Here is a 19,175-nt window from a genome sequence, read left to right as displayed (position 1 = left end):
GCGGCCGGACGCCGGCCCGGCCGCGATGCAGGCGCGCGCGCTGCTCCTGGCCGCGCTGGCCGCGCTGGCGCTGGCCCGGGAGCCCCCGGCCGCGTCGTGCCCCGCGCGCTGCGACGTGTCCCGGTGCCCGAGTCCCCGCTGTCCGGGCGGCTACGTGCCCGACCAGTGCAACTGCTGCCTGGTGTGCGCCGCCAGCGAGGGCGAGCCGTGCGGCCGCCCCCTCGACTCGCCGTGCGGGGAGAGCCTGGAGTGCGCGCGCGGCGTGTGCCGCTGCCGCTGGGCGCACGCCGTGTGCGGCACCGACGGGCACACCTACGCCAGCGTGTGCGCGCTGCAGGCGGCCAGCCGGCGCGCGCTGCAGCTCTCCGGGACGCCCGTGCGCCAGCTGCAGAAGGGCGCCTGCCCGTCGGGTAAGCGAGGGGGGCGCGGGGTGGAAGGGGGTGGCCCTTCCCGGGGAAACTGAGGCGCGGAGCTTGGAGGAGCCCGGACGTCGGCCCAGGCTGGGCATCGTGGGCAGGCCCTTTGGAAATCATCTAGCCAGACCCCTGGGCTTCCAGGTGGGGAAACTGAGGCCCAGGGTCACAGAAGTGGTTTAAAGGGGAAACTCGGTGCTCTCCTGACCGCCAAGGGGTCTGGTCTCATCAACACGTACCTGTCTTGCGTATCCTTTCCGCGGTCCCGTATTCCGCTCTGCTCCGCCCCGGGGGTGTTGGGTGGAAGGCAGTCTTTCCTGGTCTTACATCTCACCCAGTCCGGATGTTCTCTTGAGCGACATCCAACGTTCTCTTTCTTTTGAGCTGGTCTTAGAGTGCCGGTCTCCAGAGAGCTATTGGGAATGGTGATGGAGCCTGTGGGGTCTCTGAGCGGCTCGGAGCCTCCTGGGACAGGCTGCTGAGGCAGGAAATTCCTCTGTCCCTCCAAACCCCAGGACGACCTCCCCCCACCCGGAGCTGGCCCGGGGCTGCTTCTTGCCACACAGCTGGACCCTGTGCGTGGAAGAAAATGCTAGAAAACCCTGCCGTCCCTTTATCTGTTTGGGGCGCCTCCTAGGAAGGCGTTGGTCCAATAGGTACTTGGGGTCGCGGTGTGCTGGGCGCTGAGCCCCGAGGTCAGGGGGATGAGTCAAGCCCTGTGTGGGCCCTCGTTTCATAGCCTCAGGGCGGGAGACGCTAACCTCGAGGACAGGCTTGTGGCCCTGGGAGCCCCGTGGGGAGTATATCACCTGCAGCGCTTCAGGGATGAGAAGCATCCAAACTGAATCTCACGCCGGGGACGGATGTTCAACGGCGGTAGGGAAGGGCTCTCCGGGAACAGGGAGTAGTGCGCGCGCGAGCGTGAGCGTGTGTGTGTGTGTGTGCGTGTGTGACACCCAGGGCTGGCAGGTCGGCAGGGATGGGTGACGAGTGGCCATAAGTGTCGTGTCAGTGGCTTGGACTCCATCTTGCAGGCCAGACTTCCCCAGTTGATGCCTGAGTCTGTCAGAAGTTCCGGGGACACCTGCGGTCAGACGCCCCCTCCCCACACACCACACACACAAAAATAATAAAACCCAGCGTTTTCCAAGAAGGTGTCAGCAGAGCACATATGACCTCCTGGCACACTGGGGTTCCAAGGAATCCAGTCCGGGAAACACTAGATAGGCCTAAGTGTGATTGTTTGGGGGAGCCAGTGAAGGGCTTGGAGGGAGGTGAGGGTGATATGGTCAGGCTTGTGTTTGGATGGTGCCCAGGAGAGTGAGGGAGGAGAGCCCGGTGCCGGGCAAAGTCCCAGGGACGGGTGGTGGGTATTTAGACACTGCCCCCTCGCGGGTGGCCCATCTGCCCTGGGGCTTGGGACTGGCGGGCCCATCTCAGGCCACGCCGATGCCTCTGAGACACAGGGGGCTCGGGGTGGGGCTGGAGCCTGCCCACTACGGCGTGGTTGTCTCCACGGGCCCCCCCCCCCCCAACCCTGACTCCCGCATGTGGGGGATGCTCTTAGAATAAGGCTCCAGGGCTGGGGGCAGGGAAGGCAGGGAGGTTGGAGGCCGTCTGAGCATTTGGAAACCCTCGTTTCTTGACTGATCGAGTCCACATTTGTAAAGTACCTTCCCTGTGTGTCCAGCTGGCCCCCGGCTGGTGGCAAGGACGCTGGGATGGGGCCGACCCTGTCCACGCCCTGCCCTGGAGACACCTGAGGGTCGGGGAGACACGTGGGAGGGTGAGAAGAGGGCGAGAGCCTGACGGCAGACAGGTGCACAGGTCACTCGGTGCACAGGGGGCGGCTGCCAGCGCGGGGGTCACGGGTTGGGGCGCCACTGCGTGGCCTCAGGCGGCTTGCTTACCGCCCCCCTTCCCATCTGATGACAGTGAGGCCGACGGTAGCAGCCGCCGGGGAGAGCGGGGGCAGGGACTGACGGCCGAGGTGCGTGGGCACGTGCCCCTGATGGGTAATCCGCAGACCGTGTGTTAGTTCCCGTGTTACTGTCGCTGCCAGGACTCCTGCCCCCACCCCCGTCTCTGTTTCACGCGGGGAGTCAGCTTCTGTGCCGAGCCGTGGACGGTGAGCGGGAGCTCTCCCAGCAAAGGAGGGGGCGGCGGGAGGGACGCAGCACAGCAGAGGCAGAGGGCAAGGTCCCCGGGGCACGGGACCCTGTGAGCCTCGGGGTGGGGGGGGCGGGGGCCTTAAAGAGAGGGGTGGGGAGGGCGCGGGGCTGGGGTCCGTGAGCACCGTTCGCGCAGTGTGGCCCCGCCCTCACTCCTGGCCCTTGTGCCATCATCGTCCCCCCAGGTACAGGGACCTCAGACACCCAGGTTTCTGCCGGCTACGCGTGCAGAATCCCGTCCTTTCGGAATCCTTGCTGCGCCGGGGTCTCGGGCCAGCGCCGTCTCATCGGGCCTTGCCAGTCTGGCCCTTCAGGCACCGCAGAGGCGCTCAGCGAGGCAGGGAGAGGTCAAGGGGGTCTGAGGCCACTTGTTCAGGCCTCGGCTCTGGCTGGCTTGGAAGGCAGCACCGTCGTGGGTCCCAGGCTTCGTTCTGCAGGCAGGGGACCGCAGGGCCCCCGGGGCCTGGAGTCAGGTCAGCTCCACTGGGCTCGGCCGCCATAGAGCAGCATCCTCCCTTCCCCCGCCCTCCCAAGGGTCCAGCCAGAAGGTGCCGGGTGATGTCTACACATGACGGCAGGTGAGGCACTGCCCGGCCCGAGCATTTCTGTACAGAATTCCCGCCCGCTGTCCCCTCGCTGGGCCCGCCCTCAGATGCTCGGCGCTGATGACTCAGGGCCAGTCTCCAGCGCCCGCCTCTTCCCGGGGCTGGAGTCCTGCGTCCCTGCCGGCCGTGGTCCTCCACCGGGAAGTCTAGGCCAGGAGTGTTTGTCACCCTCCCTCGTTCCTTACCTACCAGCCACAGGCGAGTCTTCGGCCTGGAAACGTCCCCCAAGCCACCAGTGCCCTACTTGTCCCCGCACCGCTGGCCTCCCCCGCTCACCTCCCTCATCCTCCCTCCCGCCACTCCTCCACGCGGCAGCCAGGATGGCCTTGGTAAATCCATTCTGCCCGTCACCGGCAGGAACCCCTCGGCAGCTCCCCGACACTGACCCGACCCCCGAGGCCCTGTGCCGTCTGGTCCCCCCACCCCACCCTGCACGGCCACCTCATCTTCCGTGCTCCAGCCTGCCCTTCTCCCCACCTCAGGGCCCTTGCACATGCTGTGCCTGCAGCCCAAGTGCCCATTCTCTCACTTTCATGTGGCCACGTCCTCATCTGTCCGGACCTAGACGACCCCCCACCCCTGAGCCGCCTTCCCTGATCACCGCACCTTGCAACCCCCTCATTAGCCTCACGAGCACATCCCGGGGCCCCTCTAGACCCTCACATCACCTCTCTGACCCGGATCATCTGCCTTATTTCCATCCCGACCCTCCTTGCATACCCCCAGCGATGGGGCCTCACCACCTTTCCGGGAGCTTTGCATTTTCCCATCTCCACGGTGGACAGAACCACTCCCTGGCATGGATACCTGTCTGTCGCCGGGATGATAAACACAGACGTAAATGTGTTCCTTGTGTCCGTGGAGGGAGGAGGCTCCCTTTTGCACTTAGCCGGAGTCCCTGCCCCTCAAAGCCTCTCTGCCCACCCCTGCAGACGAATAGGCCTTGGTGCGTACAATTAATTCAAAACCTGGAGCCCGAGGGCAGCGTACGACGTGACCTTTAGGAATCCGTGTTCCGTGTGTGACCCGGTGCAGGTTCAGACGGCGTCTCTCCCTTGTTTTATTTATTAGGAGCTTTGGTTGGTGTTTGATTTTCATCCCCTTAGCAGCTTCCTGTGTGTGGAATTCTGCACTGGGGACCAGGCAGGATGGCGCTCCCCCGCCCCCCACCCCGCTCCCTGCACCCTGGACGGCAGGGCTGAGACACAGCATCTGGCAACTCCTGAGCCAGGAGCCCCCGCAGAGAGGAGCCTGAGACCCGGGGTGCCGTGCAGCTGGCCTTCGCCGACCAGGCTGGGCCCGGGAAGCACCCTCACCCCCTGTGCTCCCGGCATAAGCCTAGAGGCGCGGCCAGGACCCCACAGCAACCCCTGGGGTCTGCCCGCTCGGGCGTCTCCACTTGCCACACGCACCTGCACGCAGCGGCCCCGGGGGGAGTGACGAGACTTGGACCTCCCTGCTAAAAGCCCGGCCATGGCTCCCACTGCCTTCAAGACCCAGCACTGACTTGTGCTGCAGCCTGGCTTCCCTTTCCTGCCGGGCCCCACCACCATTAGCAGATCGCCTACGAAATCCCCGATCCTGTCTTGCGAGGGACAGAGGACCATGTGTGGAACCCAGGTGAGGGGGAAGCCACCTCCAGAATTGGGGAAGGGTAGGTTGGGAAGGACTTCCTGGAGGAGGTGGCACGTAAACGGCCATGAAGAGGCGGGCACGGAGAGCGCAGGAGCTGGGAGGGTGGCCCGTCGTCAGGAGGTGCGGAGCTCAAGGCTGATGAGTGACACGTGTGCAGAAGGGTGCAGGGGCCCGGCTTGGGGGGGCGGTGCCCTGGTGGGGAGGGCCGATGCGGCTGGAGCGAGGGTGACAGCTGAGGGCCTGAGGGTCCCTGATGGGCGTCGGGGTTGGGTTGGTGGGGGAGTGACAGTATGGCGGGGCCCCCTGGAGTCAGGGCCGCTGGAGGAGCGGGTCCGGAGAGGCAAGGTGTTAGGTGCGGATCAGGTGCTGGGGCCACTCTGGTGTAGACGGTGCCCGGGGCGGGGGCAGGGTTCCAAGAGACCGGCTGACGAACAACCGCGTCCGTGTGCAGGGGCCGTGTCGCTGGGTCTGCCTCGTCGGGCGCGCACGGCCTCGCTTCCGGACAGGCCGCGGGCCCTCTCCAGCCTGCGGTGGCCCTCCGCGACCCGTGAGGCCGGCGGAGCGGTGGGCCCCGCCCAGACCCGAAGCCCCGTCCTTGCCTCCGGGTTCGTATCCGAGGGGACCCACGGGAGACACGCAGCCACGTCGGGATGACCGGAGCTGCGCGGCTCAGCCAGACGAGCCCTGTGCTGGGTGAGCTGGACCCACGGTGTTCCAGGCTCCAGCCGCTGGCTCCAGGCACCCGATGGGCACCCCTCAGTCGTCCGCCAGCTCACCCGCCTGCCAGGAGCTCTGGGGGGGACGGGGCCCAGCCACACTCGCGCGGCCTCCCCAGGGGCCTGGGGTTTGCACAAACCAGACAAGGAAGTGGGCGGGCGCCTGGCGGAGTGAGCGCTGTGTCCTGCCCGAGGGTCTCAGGCCTCCTCCCGGGCCTTGCTTTGAGGGAGGAAGGCCCCGAGGTTCCCCAAGGTCAAGGGGGAGACGCCAGGCTTGTGCTTCAGGCTGTCAAAGCCTTAAACACACATTCTTGAGGTCTTATTTTCATGGCCCGTTAGAAGAAAAAGCTTAGCGGGGGCATCGAGCTACCCCAGCTGGGGAGCAAAGGTGTGGCCAGGATGCACGTGTGTGTGCCCCACACCGAACACCAGGTCTAGAGGCAGGGGGGAGCAGGTGAACCCTTGGAGATGTGCAGTGTCCAACCTGCCCAACTGTATGCTTTCACCCTGGAGCGCGTGACGGGCAGAGCCAGAACCGCGACCCTGTTCGGTTCTCAGGGCTGAGTCCCAGCTACACCACCTGTAGGTCTCCTAAGCTCTCCGCGCCCCGGATCCCTCATCTGTGAAGTGGGGATGGCAGTGGTGTCCTTCCCGCCGGGCCACTGAGCAGTCAGGCGAGGAGTCCAAAGCGCTTGGCACAGCGTGAAGGCTAACAGCCCTGAGCGCCAGCAGACTGAGTGCCGACGGCTGGGTGTTCCTGCCATAACCGTGAGGGTGAAGGAGAGGTAGGTAGTCGAGGAAGAGAAGGTGCAGGAAGGCAATGTCTGTGGAAGGGCTGCCACATGCCCAGGGGACTTCCCAGGACCCGGCTGGGAAGCCTGAGCCCAGAGGAGCCGCTGATGGACCCGTCAGGGCCGGGAGGGCTTCCCGTCGGGGGAGGGCCGGGGGCCGAGCACACCTTGGCTTCCGTGGCGACTGGCCTGCATACCCACCTTGAAAAAGTCCAGACAGGCCGGCGGGAGGGCCTCTCCTCCATGATGTTGGCACATTAGAGGAGCCAGGCTGGCCCCAAGGCGAGGACTGGCCAGGCCAGGCGCCCCTGGGCAGGACAGCCAGGCGCAGTGGCTGAGGACCAGCCCGGGACAGAGGAGGGACCTGGGGTCAGCGTCAAGGGACCTGGCTCTGGGCCCTGGTGGGGGGTTCTCCTGGCCTCTAAAATGGGCAGAGACACCTGCCTTGGAGAACTGCCACGAGAGTTCAGCGGACCACGGGCCTGGAGCCCGTGGATGGCGGCTGTGGGGAGGGACCCATGGGGGAGGAGGCCTGCATTCCAGGGACAGGCGCCTGGGGCCCCAGGCCACGGACAGCGGCGCTCGTGCCCCTGGGAGCCACAGTGGGATCGGAAGCCCCTGTTCCTGGCTCTGGGGGCTAATTAGACCCTGGAGGCGGCTCCTGGGGCTTCAGAGCCCCCCCCAGATGGGTGAGAGCGGCAGGTGGGGGCTGGGGGCCGTGGGGGTTGCCCTGGGACAGCACCCCGGTCCCTGTAGAACATCCATGCACCCCCCCCCCCTTGCTCATTCACTCATTGTCTCACTGCTCCCTGCTGTGGATTGGGGCGCCCAGGCCATGGGGACAGAAGGACATGCCTCGGGAAGGGAGGTGTTACAAGGCGCTGTGGGACCCAGAGGGGTGAGAGTGGTCACTGAGCCTGCCAAGTCGGGGCAGGCTACCCAGAGGAGGGGTGTGGGCCTGGGCTGGAGGGACGAGGGAAGGGAGCCGGGGGCCCAGAGGGGAGAGCGACAGGTGCAGGTAGAGCCTGGGCCTCGAAGGCACCGCTAAGACGTCGTCATCTGGTCTGCAAGCTGTGTTCAGCATTACGGACGCATAGGCCCAGGCTTTGCGGTCATCTGCCCACGGCCCTTCCATCCCAGTTCACAGCTAACCACGGCGTGACAGGTGGGGGCCTCTTCTGATGGAATCAAGGCAATGAGCTCAGAGAGGGCCAGAACTGGGTCTCAGTGCCTGTTATGCACTGGAGGGGTAATGCGTAGTCGGGCAGGCTGCGCACTGCCCAACTCCAAGGGAAGCCACTCATGCTGTGACCTTCGTTAGTAATGGTCCTGGGCTGGTGCAGTCCACAGCCTGTGTAACAACACTATAGGGCGGCCCGGCGGGATGTCTGGGCTAGTCACTTTCCCACTCTGGGCCTTGGTCTCCCCCTCTGTTGTTCCGTGGCAGTATGGCTCTCCAGAATTGGCACGTAGTAAAGTCCTCTCTCGGGGTTTGCCGCCGTCCCTGAGCCCTCCAGGGAGCTCGGCCACGCCAGGGTGTTGGGGTGGAGCCCTGACGCCCAGCTTCTCTCCCTGCCAACCCTTGTCCCAGTCCGTCCCATCCTGGCCGTGTCCCTTCCTCTCCCGGGAGGCCCCACTGGACACCTGGCCTCGGTTGCTTTGCCGTGTCGAATTCCGCACGAACTGGACCTTCCAGAGCCCGTGGGTCACAGTTTATTTTTGAAAACAAAACACGACAACAACAACGACAAAGGCTAATGGCTGAATCTGCTGGGGACCGACTGTTGACTTCAGAACTTTGGCTGGAGGAGGGGGTGGGGGTGGGGGTTGTCAAAAGCCCAAATAAACAGAGTCTGCTTTCCAGCCGTGGGGCCCACGGTTTTCATGTGGAAAGAGGCTGTGGGAACCGAGTCCTCCCTTCCCACTGATTCATGGGGTGATTCATCTGTGTGTAGGGAGGAGGACCAGGAAACAGGCCTGCCCCGCCCCACCACCCCCTCCCCACCGCCCACCGCGGGGCTCTGCTTAAAGGGACAGGGCCTGGTGGGGCTCTAGTCATCAGCTGGCTGACCCAGGAGCCTCGGAGGGGTGCCCCAGGCTCTGGGTCAGGGAGGACTCAGGCTCTGAAGTCCCTGGGACCCGGATTGGGGCACCTCTGGGCTTTTCTGTGCCCCATCCCCCGTCACACTGTGCTGTGCCCGACTCGCCTGAACTCAGGTGCACACAGAGGCGCTCGGCCAGTGTGGCTTGAACATACCCCGCATGAGAGGCAGGGCCGTGGGTGGGGCATTACACTGGGAACCCCAGGAGGGAGAGACTCATGCTGGCTGGAAGGAGCCTGCCGGGGGACTGCCTGGAGGAGACGGCACTGGAGTTGTGCCCGGGACAAGCTGGCGCGTCCTGCGGGGGGAAGCGGGGAATGGTCTGTGCAGGTGAGGCGCAGAACGGTGGGTGATGAAGCAGAGACTGGGGGTAAATGGCCCAACAGGTTACACAGCAGGGAGAGGGTGACCCTTGACTGGGCCCTCGGGGACTGGCCGCCCCAGCAGAGCACTGTGGGCGCGAGCCTCGGCCGGGGAAACCCGGCAGACCCTGCCAAACGCCCACCCGGTGGAAGAGACAAGGGCCTGGGGTCGGGGTCCTCTGAGGTCCCCAGGGCACAGGAACTGCCCGGCCAGGAACGTCTCGTCAGAGACTGGAACCTGGACAGGGCCGCAGACTCTGTGGCTGGTTTCCTTCCCTGTGCCCGGAGGCCAGAGTATGACGTGGGCTCCCAGGGGGGTTGCCTCGAGGTGGAGAGGGCAGAGCTGGGCTCAGCCCCCCCAGCTGACTGGCGGCCTCGGTCGCAGAGCATCAGGGAGACTTAGCGATCCCGCGTGGAGATACAGACTCCGACCGCGACGGCGTGCTGGGAGCGTGGAAGGAACCCTGGCCCACAGTGGGCCCTGCCCCGGGGCCCCCGTTAATGTGAGCTCTGAGCCTTACACCCCGCCCCTCCGAGGGTTTTGCCACCCGGAGGAAGAGGGCTCCCAGGCCGGGTAGCCCCTGGCCGCCTGCATTTTGATGGGTGAGGGGCCTCGCGGTGGCGGGCAGGCTCTGACCACCCCGGACAGGCAGCCTTTGATTCAGGCTGACCACGGTGGCCTGGGCCCCCCTGTCCAGTGCCCACTGCCTGGCTGAGAGGCAGACATCACAGAACCGGTGGGGGGAGGGGTGGCTCCTCCCCACCTCTGACCTTGGACCCCGAGGGAAGCTCTCTCCAGTTCAGGCATAAGGAACACTCGGGACCCCTAAGGAGGAGAGCCCTCGGCCTGCGCTCAGAACCTGCCTTCTCTAACTAGAGACGCATCTCCAGGCAAGAGGACTGAGCTCAGGGAGCCACAGTTTTCCCACCTTTAAGATGGGGGCAGTGCCCCCCGCCCTGGCCGCCTCCTGGACGTGGGGAGACGAGTCGGGGTGTGGAGAGCCCTGCATTTGCCCCAGATGTTTATGCAACACCGATGACGGCTGCACTCGCCTCACCTCCTGCCCCTCTGGGCAAAACGGAAAACTCCGGATTCTCACTCAACCCTGATGACCCCTCACCTCCCAGAACTGGACTTCACGGGCCGAGCCCTCTTTGCTCGCCAACACCAGTCCCGGGGTGCAGGGTTAGGCTCACAAGTCACATCTGTACCCGGTTCCCCCAGGTCGGGGGTTGGGGGGCACCTTCAGCCTCATTTTCAGACTAGGAGTCAAGGCCCAGAGAGGGTGAGTGATTTGCCTGAAGCCACACAGCCCGAAGTGGGGCTGCCCAGCCAAGCCCGGCCTGCGGGACTCCCGGCACTCGGCTCATTCGGGGAGCCGCTTACAAGCAGTGCTGGGCGGGCCCGGTTCCAGGTACCGCCAGTCTCTGGCTGCGACCGGAGAGAGCTCAGCACATGCCCGAGCAGGGAGACCGAAGGGGTGTGGGCCCGGTGCCACCCACATCCCTCAGGCCTGCGGTCCCGGCAGGCGGCGTCCCCCACTGCTGACAGCAGCAGAAATCTGAGCCGGCAAGGGTTCCAGGGGGTTCATGAACCGCCTGGAAAGTCGGACTGGGGTCCGGCCAAGTTGGATGGGGGGCCGTGGCGACGCAGACATCCGGCGTCCCGCGGGGCCTGGGAGGGGGCCACCCCAGGGCCAGACCGGGGCAGCTCCGAAGGGATGGCCGGGGACCTCTGCTGTCACCTTGCCCGATCACGGCACTAGCACGGGCCGGAGGACGGGCCAGAGCCGGCGGGGGAGGGGACGGTGGCCTCACGCCAGGGCATTGCTCTGGATGAGAGAAAGGGTGAGGGCCCAGGGGGCTGGCTCGGGTCTGGCTCAAGTGTCCCGTCACTGCTTTGCAGCCCAGGATAAGTGTTCTGGCATCTCTGAGCCTCCCGGCCCGCCCGGTGGTATCGCGTCCAGTGAGGAGACTCCACAGTAACCATTCCTGGGACGAGGGAGCCCCCTCCCAAATATCTGGGTGTCACCGGGCTGAGTGTCGGGCATCCCTGAGGGGCTCTGAGCCTGGGGGGGGGGGGGTCCTCGCGGGGGCTTCCCCCCGGGGGGGGGGGGGGTTCGGGGCACCGCTGGCGGTGTCTGGGCCTCATTAATGCGCCTGGTTGTTCCTGCCAGCGCAGGTCTCCACCAGCTGACCAGCCCGAGGTACAAGTTCAACTTCATCGCGGACGTGGTGGAGAAGATCGCGCCGGCCGTGGTCCACATAGAGCTCTTCCTGAGGTGTGCGAACCCCTCCCGGGCACCCCCCCACCCCCGTTCTAGCACGGGGGCGGTCGAAGCCAAGCGCACGTGGGGTCCGGCAGACCTCCCCGACACCTGGCGCCCTTGGGGAGGGCGGCCCCTGACTCTGGTCTCCCCGCCAAGGCGGGGGCAGATACCGACCTCACAGCGCCAGGGCGTGGTAAGCAGGCGCACCGCGATGTCGGCTCTGGTGGCCCTGAGACTGTCAGAGCTCCTTCTGGGAAGCTCCGGGGCCCCGACGGCTGATCGCTCAGGGCAGTCCTGAGGTCTCCCGGGGCGTCCTGTGCTCCCCAGAGAGAAGACGCTGACAGTCGACGTCTCGCGTTCAGGGTTCCTCTTCCTTGTCTTAACCTCGTGGCCCCTGTGTGGGAGGGGGCCTCCAGACGGCCCAGATGAGGCATGCAGGGCCAGAGCCCCGTTCCCCAGCAGCGCTGTCCCGAGGGGTGGAGGCCGGCCGGTGCCATTATGCCAACACCGAGGCACAGAGGACCGGGTGGCCCCCGGTCCCTGGGGGTGGGCAGAATCCCCCACGCCCCGATTCCTGGCCCCAGCACGGGGCTCCCTGCTCCCTGGGCGTGGAGCTTGCCCGGGGGGAGACCTCGCTCCTGGACGTCACTGCCCCCCATCTCTGGAGGCTCACCCCTGATGGTGCTCCACGTGGCAAGCCACCAAGGGCATGAGCTCACTGTCGGAAGAGCAGTATCCCTGGACACCTGCCGTGTGCTCCGAGCCCCCTCGGCTGCTTTGCCTGCATCTGCCTAAACAGCCCTGGTGAATGCCTACCTCTTAGTGGAGACAGCCGGGCACTCACAGGAGTCACCCCAAGAGTCAGGCCCGGGGGGCCCGCCCCTCAGTGCTGACTGAGACTGTACCCCGACAGACTGCTGTCACTCAGGGCTGAGCCCCAGAAGCTAAGCTTTGATGTTCCCATTTTCTGGGTGTGGAGCAGAGGCCTGGAAACTTCTCTGAGCTCACAGAGCGGCTGAGTGCCAAGTCGGGGTTTCACCCCAGGTCTCTCAGACCCCAGAGCTGACCCCTTACTGCCCTTTCTGCAACCTCCAGACCCTGAGACATATCATTGAGGAAATTATAACTGGACACGCTAAGTGGTATGTCCCTGGCCTTGCCAGTGGCTCAGACGAGGACCGTGTATTTCCAGAAGGCTCCGGGCACCAGGCTTCGAGCCAGCCAATTGCTGACTGTAGCCCAGTCTGGCCAGGTGGCAATGCCATTGCCACATCAGCCTCCGAGGCCGATGTCCACGTGGGTGGGTGGGTGGGTGGGTGGGTGGACGAGACCGAGTGGGCAAGATCCCAGACGCAGATGAGATACTCATCAAGCTTGGGAGCCTTGGCTGTGACCCCGGCCTGGGCGGGGAGGCCCCGGGGCTGCCTCAGGCCCGCCTCGGGCCCCTCCAGCAGACAAGCGCCAGACCCTAGCCGTGGGTGCAGGGGTGTGGCCAGGTGCAGCCCTCGCCCAGGGCCACACGGAGCTGGGGGGCGGGGGCAACGGCCCGTGTGAGTGGTCAGATCCCGTGGTCCCCCTGGGGCCGAGTGCCCAGGCTGCCTGCTTCAAACCCCTGGTCTGCCCTTTGCCTGCCTGACCCAGAGAAGTAGTTCAAGTCCTGGGCCTCAGTTTCCCCACCCGCAAACCGAAGGCCTCCTACCGTGTAGGGTGGTCGTGAGCATTAAATCACTCGGGGAGTCTGGCTCGGGGTCCCCGGTGGCCTTGGCTCTGGTCACCGGTCCTGCCCGCCGAGGTGGGTCTTGTGCAACCCTCACTTCCCTGAGACAGCCCCCACCCTCGAGTTCCTTCTCTCCTGCCCCGTCCAGGCCCCTCGGGGGTCCCAGAGGCGACCCGCCCCAGAGAGGGTCCTGAGCCGCGGCCATGGTTCCCTCTTGGCCCTGCGGGCGGCTGGGCGTGGTCACACATCGGGGAACTCTGACCTCTGACCGTTTGCTCCTGTTCACGGAGACAGAGGCCGGGCCCCGGCCTCTGTCTGCTTGTGTCTGAGCACACACCCCGCCCTGCACCGTCCGCTGTCCCCTCTGCCCCCTGAGTCCCCGGAAGGATGACACCTGGTGTCATCATGGAGCAGAGCCTGCCACCAGCACTGCCTGTCACGCCGTCTGGGGCTTCGGGGCAGGTGCGGGGCAGGGGAGGGACCGGGCGGGGTGGGAACGCGACCGCCCCAGCACTGCCCCTTCCCTGCACGGTCCCATCTGCCCCTCTGCGGAGAAGTACCCCCCCGGGGACCCCGGCACCTGCTGCGCTGTCCCCCAGCCCTGTTTGTTGAGTGGCTTCCTGCCCCCCAGGCGCTTTGGACAACAGGCGTCACACCCAGCAGGGTAGATGCCCCATTTCCTAGCTGGGGAGACTGAGGCCTGCCCACGGCCAGGCAGGTAATGAGCGGGAGATTAGAGTGCCTGATTAGAGCCCTGAGATTAGAGTGCCGGCCTGTCTGGCTCCAGCTCTGTGCCCGCCTGTCCTAACAGGCCTGCCAGGCGTGGGCCTCACGTCCCTTCCCGGCAGACTGCAAGTCAGAGGTCACCGCCCCCCCTTGAGGCCGTGAAGAGGGCCTGGCGTTAAGTGAGCCGGCCAAGGCCGCAGCCGAAGGTGGCAGGGCTGGGCCTGAGGGCGGGGTGGGGGTGGGGGGCCCCGAACCGCGTTCTCTTACCCCACACGGGGCTCCGCTCCCCTCCAGCAGGCCCCCGCCCGCCCTGACCCCCCCCCCCCCCCCGCCCGCGCTCGCTCCCCGCAGACACCCCCTGTTTGGCCGCAATGTGCCCCTGTCCAGCGGCTCGGGCTTCATCATGTCGGAGGCCGGCCTGATCGTCACCAACGCCCACGTGGTGTCCACCTCCAATGCCGTCTCGGGCCGGCAGCAGCTCAAGGTGCAGCTGCAGAACGGAGACACGTACGAGGCCACCATCAAAGACATCGACAAGAAGTCGGACATCGCCACCATCCAGATCCACCCCAAGGTGAGTGGGCGGCGGGCGGGGCGGGGGCGCCTTCCCAGGCCCCAGCGCTCGGAGACACCTCGGCCCGACCTCCCTGTGGGACGCTCGGAGGAACCGAGGCCCAGCCACGGGGCGGGCCAGCCTAGAACCGGGGTCTCCAGACCCCCCGCCCCTGCTTCCTGAGCTGCTGTGTGCGAGCAGAGCCGGGCTGCCGCCCGCCAGCCAGCGATGTGCCCCCAAGTCATTCGCGGAGGGGCGTCCTCCAAGGCCCAGGGACGCTGCCTGCATCCCTCCCGGCTCACTCCAGGACATGCAGCTTCCCCCGTGGGGCTGACGGGACGCTGGCCTGGAGCTCCGGGACACACGCCCCGGTCCCTCCACATCCCGTCCCCCCAGCTGGCCAGGCGGGGCCCACAGCGGGGCCACAGCCGTCCCGCGTCACCGCCAGGGGCTGGCACTGTGCCTGCGCCCCACCGCCCTTGACAGAAGGGGCGTCGGTGTCCTGCTGCTTCCGAGGGGACACTGAGGTCAGAGAGGTTAAGTCACTGCCCAAGGTCAGGCTAAGCCGGGGCAGGGCACGTCCGGTGTTGTGGTCGTGACTCTCGGTGAGGGCAGCCTGCCCCTGCCGTGAGGCCGGTGACCAGGCGGCTGTCTGTGCTGGTGAGTCTGGCTTGGCTGACTTGGAATCCGGCTTCTGCTCTTTCTGAATGAAAGTGTGTGGTTTTGGTGATAATGAATCTTCTGTGAGGAGGCTCCTTCTTGCCCGATCCAGGGAGGAGGAGAGGCTTATCCCAACGGGGACCCTTCCCCACGGCAGTTACTGAGCCCGGGGCCACCACCTCCGTTCTAAAGATGGGGAAACTGAGGCTGGGGCGGGGCACGGGGTGTGCTCAAAGACAGAAGCTGGCAGACGTCTTCGGTGAAGCTCCAGATAGTAAGCACTTCGAGGCTTTGTGGGGTCCGGGCCCTCTGGGGACGCCTCTCAACGACGCAGCCACCACAGGCCACACGAGCCCATGGCCGTGTCCCCATAAAACTTTATTTGCAAAACAGAAACAGGCAGCACGCTGCATTTGGCCCGAGGGCCACAGGGTGCAGCCCCTGCCGAGGACCCCCACAGGGTGACGCAGAGCCAGACGGGACCGCGGGTCTGGCGGTCGCCGGGTCTCTCCTGTTCCAGGCACCGTGGCACAATCCCGAGGGGCACACGCAGCAGCCGTCCGTGGCCCCAGGGGCGGGTGGACTTTAGTAAGGCCTGCACGACCTCCCAGCGGGAGCTGCCTCAGCCCCTGGGTCCCGCGCGTGGTGGCCCCCCCAGCCTTGGGGGGAATGCGGCCCCGCGGCCACGCGGGCAGGTGAGGAAGGGCCGAGTGGAGCCCTGCCGGCTCGCCTCACCCCCGTTCACAGGTCCCCCCGTTTGTACTGGGAGCTGCCCTAGGACAGAAGACCTTAAGTGGCATGGTGGCTAGAGCAGAAAGAGGAGGCCACTGCCAGGGAGGAAAGGGGAGTGACCACACACATCCAGGTGCTCAGAGGGCCCGAGGTGTGGGGTCCTTGTCCAGAGCTAGAGGGAGGCCCCCCGCGATCGGGACAGGACGGTCGCCGGCACCTTCTCGTAAAGCTTTGTGTCTGCAAATGACTGCCGTCCCCCGGGAGCCCCCAGAAGCAGTGCCCCTCCCCGGTGGTGGCCTCGGACGTAAGGGGTGCGACACCGGACCCCCAGATTCACGGAGGTGCTGGCGACGGGGCCTCGGCCGCCGTGGATTCCACGTTTGCCACTGTGCACACTTGGGCACCTTAAGCCCGCTCAGGAGCACCCCCTCTGAGCGTGTCTCCTGCAGCTGCCGGAACACGGAGGCGACCCCAACACGGCTGGCCCTCAGAGCTGCCGGCCCAGCCGTGGACTCAGACAGACAGACGGGCTGGCTCCACGTGAAACTGGAGTGGGCAGGCGTCTCCGTGGGCAGGGGGTGATGGCAGAGCTTGGCTGAGTCACCTCGCCGCTCTGGGCCTCAGTTTCCCTGTGTGTCTACATCGGGAGATCTGGTTGAGCTGGATCAAGGGTTCCAAAACTAGGGCTCCAGAGCCCCTGCAGTCCTAGGCACCAGTCTGTGTGTGATGCATTTTTGACGGCATTCGTAGCCCCTGTCAGACTTTCAGAGGGACCTGTGGCCACCGAACGAACCACTGAGCTCGATGACCTCAGAGGCTGTGCCCAGCCGGACCCCGTGGGCCTCCTCCCTGTGTGTGACCCCTGCAGCCCACCTGGGGACCCCCGTGGTCACTGGTGCGGCTGAGGCGCTGTTCCAAGGACTCCAGCCCGGGTCTCTCCTGCTACGGGTCGGCTGGAGGCCAGCCCGGCCTCCGTCTGAGTTGGCAGCTTGCCTCGGCCTTCACCCCCGATGGGTCTCTCCAGCCGCTCCGGCCCTCCTGGGACCGTCCCGGCCTTGATCTGGCTCCAGTCTCACCCAGGGCAGACAGCTGAGCCTCCCTCCCCGTGTCCCCCCCGCAGAAGAAGCTCCCGGCCCTGCTGCTGGGCCACTCGGCAGACCTGCGGCCCGGCGAGTTTGTGGTGGCCATCGGCAGTCCGTTTGCCCTGCAGAACACGGTGACCACGGGCATCGTCAGCACGGCCCAGCGGGACGGCAAGGAGCTGGGCCTCCGGGACTCCGACATGGACTATATCCAGACGGACGCCATCATCAACGTGAGTCCACGCGTCGCCCGGCCCGCGTGCTAGAAAGGTCCTTCTATACGCTGAGCGGGGCCTGGACTCCCTGTGACTTCTGCACGCGGGCGCCAGGCCCGCCCTGGGAGTCGGCGGCTTCATTCCTGACCCGGGCCAGCCCTTGGGGGACGCAGAGGCGTAGCCGCGCCCGAGCCACTCACCCTGTCAGCCTCGCTTTTCTCGTCCTCAGTGTTGCTACCGAATCGGGGGGGCGGGGGGCTCACGGCGCGCTCTGCCCAGGCGCCCCACACCCACCTCTCTGGTTTGCCGTGGTTCGGGCTCTTCTGGAAATGTTAGTCTTTGTAGAGACCCCTCGAGGCGGGTGGGGAAGAACTGTACCCCGTGAGGCGAATCTGGAGGCGTGCGGCGTGTGCAGAGGGCTCCGGCCCAGGCCAGACGGCGTCCACGTGGCCTCCGGGGCCTCAGCCTTCTTACCTGTGAAATGGGGGCAGGAGTGAGGCCTTTCGATGCTGCTGGGGGTAAAATCCGAGTACCCGTCTTCTGTGCCGGTTAACAGTGAGGGCTCGGGAGACAGAGCTTCAGGAACCCGCGAGGGGCTCAGGGCTCAGCTAACGTCTCGTTTCCTCCCTTGCAGTACGGGAACTCCGGGGGACCCCTGGTGAACCTGGTGAGTGTCCCCAAGTCCTCCACTCACGTGGCAGCACGGCCCCGAGGCGGGGATGGAACCTCGAAGATGTGCCTTGAGTCTTCGCACCCGCTGGCTGGGCTGGGGGCCCCGGGGGAGGGCATGACCCCAAGTGCCTGTTGCCCAGCCCCCCAAGCCCCCAGGGATGCTGAGTACGGGTGACCCAGAACAGCAGCCAGGCGGGGACCACATGCCCATCAAGGGCCTGGGGCAGGGGAGACACAGGTCATGGCCGGTCACGGCTCTGGGCCCCCCATCCTTGCGTTTACGTGCGAGGGTGTGGGGGCGTCCTCCTTCCGTCCCAGCCCTGTTGGGTCACCCGTGCCTCAGGTCTGCCCTGGGCCCCAGAGTCAGGCTCATTCCCATCCCAGGGGAGATTTCCAGAATCAACCCAAAGTTCAGTTCAGAAATCAGTCCGGCTCTGGGCCCTGAGAATTGTTGGATGCCCTCCCGTCCTGGGGAGCTCCTGTGGGCAAGTGTGACGTGAGGAGCAGTGAGGGGGCTCTGCAGGGATGCAGGCAGGGAGGGCTTCCTGGAGGAGGGAGCATCTAACTTGCACTGTGGAGACCGAGGGTCTGGGGTTGAGAGGGACGTGCAGGGGAAAGATAGTTCGGGGAGCAGCACGGCACGAGCGGGAGGGGTCAGACGCTCAGCGGGATGAAGGCCGCAGCACTGGTGTTCGAGAAAGTCGTGTGGGTGGGCTTCAGGCTGGAGGCCAGAAAAGCCGGCGCAGGGGTGTGTGCTGGGTATGGAGAGGAGTGCCTTCCCGGGAGGGTGTCAAGAGCGAGGTGTGTCCGGGGCCCCGGCTGCAGCCTCGAGGGGTGCAGGGTGGGGGCGGCGGGGGAGGCCAGCTCCCAGGGTGCAGAGGGGGCGGGTGATGCCGGGAGCCGCCCCGACCTCACGCCCCCAGCCGCGCTTCTAGAAGGAAGGCAGAGAGGGGCGCGTACGCCTCATCACCCCCCGTCTGGGCTCCCGGGATGCTGCTGGGGGTGTCCTCCTCGCGGGGCGGACCGCGAGCTCCCGTACCGACACTCTCTGGCGAGGGAGAGGAGGGGTCCGGCTTGGAGGGAGAGGTGGGGGGTCCCTGGCCCGGAGGCGAACCCCGGAGCGCCTTTCCCGGACAGCTTCCGGGAGCCCCTCGGGGGGCGGTGACGGCCGGTCGGCCACGGGAGCCGGGCGGCGGCCACGGGGCTCGGGCTCCCCGGGTGACCGCCCCCTCGGACGGCCCCGCACAGGACGGAGAGGTCATCGGCATCAACACGCTCAAGGTTGCGGCCGGCATCTCCTTCGCCATCCCCTCGGACCGCATCACACGCTTCCTCACGGAGTTCCAGGACAGGCACGCCAAAGGTACGGTGCCACCCGGGGGTGCCGGGGCAGGGACGCCGGCCTTCCGAGCCGTCCCCCGGCGCCCTGGGGCCCCCGCCCGCTCAGCCACGGCCTCCTTCTCTGTCCCCCCCGCCCCGTGCTTCTTGTCCACGTGCAACCCCCACCACGCGAGACTGTCCCCTTCTGGCTGCGTCTCCCACCCACCACCCGCCACCGGCCTCCAGCCACCTGGGCTCCCCAGGCTCCACTTCTCTGGGCGGCTGCAGACTCGTCCGTCTGTCCTCCCTCCCTCCCTTCCTCTCTTCCTTCCTTCCTTCCTTTCTTCCTTCCTCCCTCCCTTCTTTCCTTCTTTCCTTCCCTCCTTCCTTCCTTCCTTTCTCCCTCTCTCCCTTCCTCCCTCCCTCCCCTTCC

The 19,175-nt window shown here is 66.3% G+C and overlaps 1 protein-coding gene across 2 annotated transcripts in view; it reads left to right on the top strand.

The window, feature by feature from the left end:
- Window positions 1-22: 22 nt before the first annotated feature.
- Window positions 23-19,175, top strand: part of HTRA3 (HtrA serine peptidase 3) — a 29,880-nt gene continuing 10,727 nt past the window's right edge. The window contains exons 1-6 of one of the 2 annotated variants that reach the window (XM_049630231.1): window positions 23-410; window positions 10,978-11,077; window positions 13,860-14,082; window positions 16,574-16,768; window positions 17,385-17,417; window positions 18,671-18,785. In XM_049630231.1, coding sequence (XP_049486188.1) covers window positions 26-410; window positions 10,978-11,077; window positions 13,860-14,082; window positions 16,574-16,768; window positions 17,385-17,417; window positions 18,671-18,785 — 1,051 coding nt within the window. In that variant the 5' untranslated portion in view covers window positions 23-25. The remainder of the gene's footprint in view (window positions 411-10,977; window positions 11,078-13,859; window positions 14,083-16,573; window positions 16,769-17,384; window positions 17,418-18,670; window positions 18,786-19,175) is intronic. The other variant, XM_049630230.1, reaches the window with a different exon arrangement.

Source organism: Panthera uncia, chromosome B1, assembly GCF_023721935.1.
Source record: "Panthera uncia isolate 11264 chromosome B1, Puncia_PCG_1.0, whole genome shotgun sequence".
In the NCBI taxonomy this organism is placed as follows: Eukaryota; Metazoa; Chordata; class Mammalia; order Carnivora; family Felidae; genus Panthera; species Panthera uncia.
The sequence above is the reverse complement of the archived record's forward strand: the minus strand, read 5'-3'. Positions and strand labels throughout refer to the sequence as shown.